Source organism: Bufo gargarizans, chromosome 2 (genome assembly GCF_014858855.1).
Source record: "Bufo gargarizans isolate SCDJY-AF-19 chromosome 2, ASM1485885v1, whole genome shotgun sequence".
Classification (NCBI taxonomy): domain Eukaryota; kingdom Metazoa; phylum Chordata; class Amphibia; order Anura; family Bufonidae; genus Bufo; species Bufo gargarizans.
Window position 1 is genome coordinate 456,138,363 of NC_058081.1, and position 10,291 is coordinate 456,148,653.

The window sequence follows — 10,291 nt, forward strand, 5'->3', positions numbered from 1 at the left end:
GAAAACGATTTTTTTTACAAGAAAATGTCTCTTTAGGCCCACATTATTTATTTTCACAAGGGGTAACAGAGTAAATTACACCCACAATTTGTTACCCATTCTCTCCTGAATATGGCAACACTTCATATGTGGCCGTAAACTGCTGTATGGGCACACTGCAGGGTTCAAAAGGCAAGGACCGCCATATGGCTTTTGGAGGGCAGATGTCGCTGGAATAATTTTCAGGTGCCATGTCACATTTGAAGACACCCTGAGGTACCCCGACAGTGGAAAACCCCAAGAAGTGACCCCATTTTGGAAACTACACCCCCAAGGAATTTTTCAAGGCATGTAGCGAGCACTTTGACCCAACAAGCGATTCATAGAATTTAGAAATCTTTGGCTGTGAAAACTAAAATTTAGATTTTTTACAAGAAAATGTCTCTTTAGGCCCACATTATTTATTTTCACAAGGGGTAACAGAGTAAATTACACCCACAATTTGTTACCCATTCTCTCCTAAATATGGCAACACTTCATATGTGGCTGTAAACTGCTGTATGGGCACACTGCAGGGTTCAAAAGGCAAGGACCGCCATATGGCTTTTGGAGGGCAGATGTCGCTGGAATAATTTTCAGGTGCCATGTCACATTTGAAGACACCCTGAGGTACCCCCACAGTGGAAAACCCCAAGAAGTGACCCCATTTTGGAAACTTCACCCCCCCAAGGAATTTTTCATGGCATGTAGTGAGCACTTTGACCCAACAAGCGATTCATAGAATTTAGAAATATTTGTACCCTTGACCTAGCAGGGGGTGAATCAAGTCCCATACTATTTCTCCTGCTATTCCAAGGAGAGGGGGGAACTCTGGGGGTTCAATTTTTGAATCTTTTTCCCTTGTAAACTCTAAATTTATGTGTATAGCTACTTTGGCTTTCACATAGTTTGTAGAGTTTGATGCCATATCTGGCCCGTTTGTTGGGCAGGTATTGGCGAAAATGCAGTCTGCCCTTGAAGTGCACAAGGGATTCATCAATGGACAGATGCTTTTGGGGGGTGTAAACCTGGGAAAACTTGAGATTACAATGATCTATAATGGGCCGAATTTTGTATAAACAATCGTATCTAGGATCATTAGGGGGTGGACAATCTGCATTATTGTTATCATGTAGAAATTTCAGGAGACTTTCGAATTGGGTCCTGGACATAATGGTGCGGTATATTGGCGAGTGATGCAAAAGGTCATTACTCCAATATGACCGTAGTGATGGTTTTTTAATTATCCCCATATTAAGTATTAGACCCAACATTTTTTCATCTCCAAAGGGGTTGTGGGAGTCCACTGAAGGGGTCTTGTATAGTATGAGTTGAGGTGGGCGGCTGAAAAATTGATTGGCATTAAGAATAGTTTGCTCCACCATCATGTCTATCAATTAATCAGAAAAAAAGGTTGGAAAAAATCAGCTTCCGCGAATCCTGCAGTGTTCACATGAATGCCTGTAGTGGCTGTAAAGTCCGGCACCTGAGGTACAAAGTTAGTAGCAGAAGTTCAGCTGGGGTCATTTGTAGAATCTGATGTGCTGCTAACTCTACTGCGTCTGTGAGAGGGTTCGTCAACTGATGAATCAGAAGAAGAGCTATACACAAGAAAAGATTCTTCTTCTCCACTGTCATAGTCAGACTCTGAAGCTAATATGGCATAAGCCTCCTCGGTGCTGTACACCTGTTGAGAAATTTTGTAAAATTTATATATATTATATATATATATTTTTTTTTATTCAGAAAAAAATAGAAAAAGAAAAGTGCTCCAAAAGCAGTGGAGCTTTATGTCACTGATGACATAAATGTGTCACTGCTGGCAAATTCAGTGGCAAGGACTGATCACAGATAAAAGATAGAGGTTTCTCAGTATGGGGGGGGGGTTTGAAACTGAGTATTTATACTTGGAGACAAGTACGGACGTCCCCAATATTTTATTTATTTTTTATTCAGAAAAAAATTGAAAAAGAAAAATGCTCCAAAAGCAGAGGAGTTTTATGTCACTGGTGACATAAATTTGTCACTGCTGGCAAATCCAGTGACAAGGACTGGTCACAGATAGAAGATAGAAGTTTGGAGGTATGGGGGGAGGGTTGAAACAGAGTATTTATAATCGGGGACAAGGTTACTGACAGTATGGATGACAGGGACGGGGGTGCTGATGTACTGTCACTATTGGCAGACAGCACACAGGCACAGGGGACAAATAAGGGTCACAGGGGACTAATGAGGGGTGATGATTTTTTCACAGGTCTAACTTTCACTATGCCTCCGATCACTTCTCTCACTGAAATGAGAGGATCGAATGTGAGAGATAGCGTTCTGTACATAACTCATTGTGATTGGTCCACAGTCAGGAACGTACCAATCACAATGAATTATGTACAGAAAGCTATTTCTCATCTCCGATCCTCTAATTTCAGTGACAGCCAGATGCCAGAAGAGGAGGAAATGTGTGCGTGCATGCACGAGATCGCTCGTTGGGACAAGATGATGTGTGGCGGTGATCTGCGGCCGGGACCACTGCGGATCGGTCCCTGGTCGTCAAGGGGGAGCTGTTCTGTCCCTGACACAGCAAGGTAATTTGCTCTTCAGGTGCGCCATCTCGGCAGGGGAGCATTTAAATGAACGCCGTGCATGTACGGCTACTAAATATGCGCATTAATCGAATCGCGTTAAGCAACTTTCCTATTGGGTTGGCTTGGTAGAATTGTCAAATATGTAGAATATAGCGTGATATTCGTAATACGAATATTCGTTGTTTTTTTTTTTCATCTGAACCCATTACATTTCCTATCACTAATGGGTTTAGATTAAAGAAAAAAAGAATATTTGTTTTAATGAATATATATCAATATATTCTAAATATTCATGAATTATCGAAGTGCCTTTATTCGCAAGAAAAAATTGCTATTCGAAAATTTGCGCTTAACACCAATTTATGTTTACTCTCTTTTTATTGGGAAAAACCAAAATCGAAAATGGCTAGCGACAATTGATACATAGAGTATTACATTCGAACCTTTAGAGTCCTGCGTATAAAGTAACAATGAGAAAATTGTTATCAATACAACAAATACAAAGAATGTATATAATCATAAAAAAATGAGTACAGATATAGACTCACTTTGTAACCTTGCCTCCATGTTATACATTCCATAAAGCATTGTGGCCTATGGAACCAAATAGCAATTTCAGAATATTCTTGCGGCTAAACGGACAACTCGCAGGGAGTTATCACCCTTTAGAACAACACTAACATGGGGAGAAACAAGAGACATAAGGAACGAGGGGGGTGGAAGGGAAGAAAACATCGAGAGATATTAAAACATATGAGCCTGACCTAAAGATTCCGTGAAAGATCTTGCAAATTCTAAAACTCATTAAGCTCCTAGTAAGTCAACAAATTCCAAGGAGTCCAGAAACTGGACAGGGGGTCACAGCTACGTGCAAAGGATTCAGCTCTTTCTTGTTCGTTTGCTATCAACTCTTCCATACGTAGAATAAACCTTAACTTTCTTGACCATTCAAGCAGTGTGGGTGTCGAACTGGACTTCCAATGTCTAGGAATAACCATCCTTGCCGCAGCTAGAAAGTGCCTCAGGACTCCTTTCTTGACCTGGGCAAGAGAGCCAGGAATCAGGGATAGTAGGGTAAGTTGTGGAGTGTTAGGAATCGTTCTGTGTGAGTATTTAGCAAAAATCTGCAAAATTTGCTCCCAGAACAAATGGATTTTCGGACAGCTCCACCAAATATGTAATAAGGAACCCCTATCGTTTTCGTACCTCCAGCACCTATCCGACACATTGGGGAACATTTGATGCAATTTAGTAGGGCAATAGTACCATCTCGAGAGAATCTTATAATTCTTTTCTTTGACCTGTGACGCCAGTGAAATTCCATGGGAGAACGTACACATCTTTTCTACCTCCTCGTCTGTGAACCGGGTCTGCAAATCTGATTCCCAACTATCAAAAAATGGTGCCCTTTCTCCACTTTGCAAATCAAGAAGCAATCGGTAAAGTGTGGATAAGGTGCCCTCAATTGTGCCCTGTTGCAAATATAACCTATCAAATCCTGGCATTGGGTTCACTGTTCCTCCAGAAAATGTGGTTCCAAAAAAGGAACTTAATTGAGCATATCCCAACCAGGAAATCATACTAATTGCTACGCTCTGGCGTAGAGTCTCAAAAGAGAATAGTGTCCCCTCTGATAGAACATCTCTAAATCAACACTAATTTAAATATCACAACTCCTCCTGAGGAAGCAAACTATACGCAAAACGCGCGTTGAGGAGTAACTTCACCTTGTCCGCAGCCCCTGCATTTTGGTATGTTATACACTCATGTAGTGCACCTTTCGACTTTGTTTAATCCTGGTGATTAGAGCTATATAAGTGAGGCACAGATTTACATGGAAAGCATGCGTGTAATTGATTTGATTGCCATTGTGCATATCCCCTCATTGTGATTCATTTTGCTAGGAGTTTCCAGACAGTATAGTGTAAGGGGGTACACCTTGGCAATATTAGTGCAATGGGTCTGTTAACAAGGTGATTTATGACTGTGATTTGTCCCTGCGTACACATATGTATGTACAATAATATATGTTTTTTTACTGTGATATAAATAAAAAGTTATTTTTAATTTTAGAAAATTGATGTGGTTGCACTCTTTTCGTTTGTGTGATTTCATATATTTGAGGAGTGTACCTCTTGAGTTAAGAGACCGTTGATGGTGTTACTAATTTAAATATGTTTGTTTTTGTTAATAGATGTGGCTTCAAAAATTAGCTTTTTTTTTTAGTTACCTATATAATTTTTGTGCATTTACATGGGGCTTTATTTTTTTCATTTTTATTTTAATATTTTGCATCTTTATTTTCATACTTAGTGAAATATGTCATTATAATATAGGAAATATATAGTTTATGGTTGTTGGGGTTGGAATAAAAGTTGCAGTTTGCGCTATCAATGGCATCTTTTTAATTATTATTTCTTTTAAAATGTTTTTATTAGCATGTTATGCCCCTTATAAGGAAATTCAAGACATTTGAGGTCATTTTACATTATATTTTATTATTGTTAATTTCTCTTGTAATTGGTGTTGACATATTAGCCTCCAATAGAGGGGAAATAGTTCCTTCTAACATGCATGTGAGAGCTGATCTGGATCTGTTAAGACCCAGCAACTCTTTCAGTTCCCTAGGACCTGGCGATCTAGTGACTGGTAGGATTGGAGGAACGCTATTTCCCGATCTGTATATATAGTGCTCATTGTGCACTGTGTATACAGCAATGGGAAAGACACGGACAGAAAAACATCTCTACCTTCTCAATAGCGAGCCCAATCGCAAATATTAATCGTGAATATCAGCACTTGAGAATTCACGAATATTTCGAATATAGTGATATATATTTTGAATATTCTAGATTATTTTTCACAGTACACATGAACCCTCCCTGCTTCTAGCTTGAGGGCCAATGATAAAGCTGCAATATCTCTGTCATAGCTTAGCAACATCCTCTAGCAACTAATAGGAAAGTTGCCTACCCCTTACTATATAAGAACCTCTCCAGCAGCTATTTTCTAAAGTTTATTGCAGTTATGAAAGAGACAACAGTGTCATTGCTGTGCTCTGTGCTTTGTTGTATTAAATTAGACACTTAACTTATATATATAATTCAGATAGTTAGGGGGAGATAGTCAGTGTAGGTTATATTGATCTATAGTGTAGCTGATTCGGTTCTGCTGTCCATACTTACATACATGCTACAGACATAGTGCTGTGATGTCACATAGATGAGCGTATTGCGAAAAAAAAATGTGTATCATTAATTGGCCAAAATTCACAAGCGTGAATATATTAAAGCACTCTATCTGCATATAAAGCTATTCTAATGTTCTGCCATGCCAACCATTTTCTCCAGTTTCAGGAAACTTAAACCAGCTTGAAAAATTTAGCATAAGTGAGCCACGCCTGTATTTCGTGCACATTAAGCGAATATTGCATTGGCGAGTTTCACAATCAAGAATATAATTGCAAATTCTCGAATTTGTGAATATATTACGAATATTCTACAAAATATTAGCAAAATATCGCAAATTCGAATATTGCCCCTGCCGCTCATCATTAATAATGATATTCATGATTGCAGAGGAGGTTCCAAAATGACCTTGCAGAGATAAAAGCAGGCCACCTGGATGAGGCATTCCGAAAGAGGTTAATGTTCTGAGTGCTTGAGCGAGAGATGAAGGTCTTTTAATAAATTTGGTATACTTTCTGGCAGTCCAAGAAATCAAATCTACTTCAGTACTGAGGTGGCATATATTTATGATACACTTTTCTTACTTTTGTGGAAATTTTCTGTCCTTCCCATAATTTTTCATTTTTAATGTTTTCTTTATGCAGCAGCTAGTACAGAAATGTTTAACGCCTGCATAGGTAGGTAATCGATTTTTTGTTTACTGCTGCTGTGAAGGAAAAAGTTATCTGTTAGTAAAATAAATTCAGTACAATTAGGATAAACTTGTGACAGCTCTATTGTTCTCTTGATAGGCCTAGATAAAGAAGCCCACAGACGAGCATTGCACTTATTAGTTATTAGTTTGATGCTCTGATGGAGACTCATCCTTCTTCACTCTCTAGTCAAAGTGAATAGTCTGACAGAGAAAGCAAAGCAGGCTGTTTGACCTTCAAAAAGTCCAAACAAAGAAAGAAATTATAAGCCAGAGCAAAAATTATAATATATGGGGTAACTTTAAAATATTATATCCAAAAGAACAAAAATTTCTTGTAAAAAAAAAAGGTAAATACATAAACATTTAAACAGAATATTCACATATAGGTTGTTAATATGTTAGAAACAAATGATAGTAGTCTGTAGTGTCCCTTTAATATGAGATGGCCATAATAGAGAGAAACTGAATTAAATTACAGATATTATAGACAGCCATGTTCTCAGTAAGTACCCTTAAGTACCCCTAAAGTGACTTCCATTATGGCATAAAGCAAATACTTCTAAATTATATAAAACAATTAGAATCTATGAACAATATTATTAAATGCCTTTCTAAAAGAAGACAGAGTTATACTTATAACAACATCTAAGAACATAATTCTAACTTACCTGAATATTTTGTGCTCCAGATAAATTTTCGCTAACAATAGCAGAATCATTTGTATCTATAAGACTGTCAGTGGGGACATTCTGCACTGGTTTCAGATAAGCAATTTCATTCTGCTTTGAGTCTAGAGTCACACACATATCATATGAGAATGGGAAAGGTAAACTTGTATCACTGATCTCAGAAGGATATCCCAGGGTGAACTGAGGGTACATATTTCTACTATATGTTCCAAAAGATGGTGGTACACTTGACTTCTGGCACTTAAAAATGGCTGTTATCAATACTGTTATAATAAACAATAAGGAAATCAGAGCTATGGCGATTACAAGGTAAAAGGTTGCATTAGAAGAAATTTCAGATTTATTGGGATGATGCTTTATCTCTGGTAAAACCTGATGAAAGTTTTCTGCTACAACCATATTTATTGTGACTGTAGATGACAAAGATGGAACACCATTATCTTTTACCAAAACCACAATCTTTTGCCTCAAAGATTCCATGTCTGAAAGATCTCTTCCAATCCTGATTTCTCCAGTATATTGGCCAATGGTGAATAAAGATGGTTCTTGAATTTGTAGTAAGTGATAGGAGAGCCAGGCATTGTGTCCAGAGTCAGCGTCCACTGCAATCACTTTGGTGACTAGATAACCTTTCTCAGCAAAGTGAGGAATAAACTCAAATAATGCTGATTCCTCAGTCTCTGGTGATGGGTAGAGAATCTTAGGAGCATTATCATTCTTATCAATGATACATATCCTCACTGTGACATTACTGCTTAGAGGAGGAGAACCACTGTCTTTAGCCATCACCTGGAACTGAATTTCCCTCAACTGCTCATAGTCAAAAGAGCTCTGGGCATAGAGAACTCCAGACATTGAGTTTATTGAAATATATGATGTGACTGGTATGTCATCAACATGCGTGTTAAAGATAGAATATATAACTCTGGCATTCTCATTTTCATCTAGGTCTGTAGCATGAACAGAAAACATTGATGTTCCAGCTGGGGTATGCTCAGGAATATAAGTAATATAAGCAGGTTTATCAAAGAGTGGAGGATTATCATTTATATCAGAAATTATTAAATACATTGTCTTTTTAGTTACCATTTCAGGAAACCCTTCATCTTTAGCAACAATTGTGATGTTATAAGTTGAATTCCCTTCTCTGTCTAGGTAACTTGTGGTTACAACTTTGTAGTAATTATTAGACGATGGCATCAAGGTAAATGTCAATATTTCTGATATTTGGCATGAAACGTCACCATTTTTCCCAGAATCTAAATCCTTGATATTAATTAGTGCTACAAGTGTCCCAGATGGTGAATCCTCTGGAATAGAGGTTAACAGAGATAAAATAATTATTTCAGGTGCATTATCATTGATATCCACTATTTGGATTATTACAGTACATTTAGCCACAAGGCCTCCACCATCTGCTGCTTCTACTGTCATCTCATAGCTTTTTATTAACTCATAATCCAATTTTCCTATTGTTATAATAACTCCAGTTTCTGAATTCAAAGAAAAAATGCTGTGGGCTTTTTCAGGAATATGACTAAATGAATATGAAACTTCTGCATAGGAGCCTTCATCTTTATCCGTGGCTCTTAGATGAAGAACTGGCGAACCAAGTGGTAAATTTTCATCTAAGTTTGTTTGATAGATGTCCTGGCTAAAGATGGGAAAATTGTCATTTACATCTTGAATAAAGATTTTGATAACAGCAGTTCCAGTTTTCATAGGGTTTCCACCATCAGATGCAGTCAGAATTAATGTATATTTTTTCTGCTCTTCTCTATCTAGGTTTTGCTCCAAGATCAGCTCTGGGTGTTTTGTTCCTTTACTATCAGTTTTTTCCCCTAAGGTAAAATGTGGACTTGGGCTCAAGGTATAACTCTGCAAGGAATTAGACCCAATATCTGGGTCTCTTGCATTTCCCAGAACAAATCGTTCTCCAGGTGAAGCAGATTCACTTATTCCTATTTCAAAACTATCCTTGGAGAAACTTGGTGAATTGTCATTTATATCCTTGATTTCCACCTTGACAGGATAAACATTCACAGGATTTTCAGCCAGAATCTCAAGGTCCATAAAGCAGATCTGCTCTGATCCACAAAGCTCTTCTCTATCTATCCTGTCATTGACATATAAATTGCTATTTTCTATGTTCACATTGAAATAATTCCTGCTGGCATGGGAAACAATCCTTAATTTTCTTATTTCTAATTCATTGGTATTCAATCCCAAATCCTTCACCAAATTCCCAACTACGGCATTTATCTTTATTTCCTCTAGAATTGAATAGTGAAGTGGATTAGAAACAGCCACAGAACACAAATTAAAGCATAGAAATATTACTTGCCATGCCATGATGTCTATAGAAGAAAAGTCTTTAAAATCCAAGGAAAACAGCAATGTATGATCCAGAATCAAAGGAGAAAAGATAACCGCAATTGAATCAAGAGCTGTAGATATATTGCCATCCTTCTTTAAGATCTCCAGTATATGGTTATTGTAAGCAACACCAGCTCTACACACAGAATATTCAGCTTGTCTACCATCTTATCCAACACTGACATCATGAGGACAAATGTAAGAATTACAGGATATTAGTATATTCCAAATTTACTTTTATATATTATTTTTTAATATGTTGTATATCCTACTAAAATATTTTAAATCTGATCACAACATAACATTTTTACAATATTTTATTAAATTAATATTAAGCGTTTTACCTGTGGACTTACCGTATAACAGCTAATGTAAAGAACATAACTTTTATGAAAACTGATGAGTAAAATTACTACTGTACTCCTGCTTGGCCAAATTTATTTGAAAGCATCAGGGTAATAAATATCTTTTTTCTAGCAATTTGAAAGCATAACTAAAGTTTGCATCCTGAAATATAGGATAAAAGGTGGTTGTGATTATATTTAAAAAATGCAATTTTCTTAGTGGGTGGCAATTGGTATCACATTGAATTGCATGTTATATAATCTAAGAGATGTGAGAAACACCATATGTCGCTTTCTTTAAGTAACTTGCATTTAGAAAATGAGTGATATGTTTGTAGTTTCAGATATAAGTAGCACTACAAAACGTGCAATAGTACACCATTTATTTTTTTGGTTTTAT

At 37.1% G+C, this 10,291-nt stretch overlaps 1 protein-coding gene across 1 annotated transcript; it reads right to left on the reverse strand.

Moving 5' to 3' along the window:
- Positions 1-1,531: 1,531 nt before the first annotated feature.
- LOC122926025 (protocadherin gamma-B4-like) lies at positions 1,532-9,523 on the reverse strand. The gene is made up of 2 exons (XM_044277416.1): positions 7,151-9,523; positions 1,532-1,705 (listed from the first exon to the last, which is right to left on the reverse strand). Exons 1-2 carry the CDS (start codon positions 9,521-9,523, stop codon positions 1,532-1,534), a joined length of 2,547 nt encoding a protein of 848 aa, XP_044133351.1.
- Between the last annotated feature and the right edge of the window lie 768 nt (positions 9,524-10,291).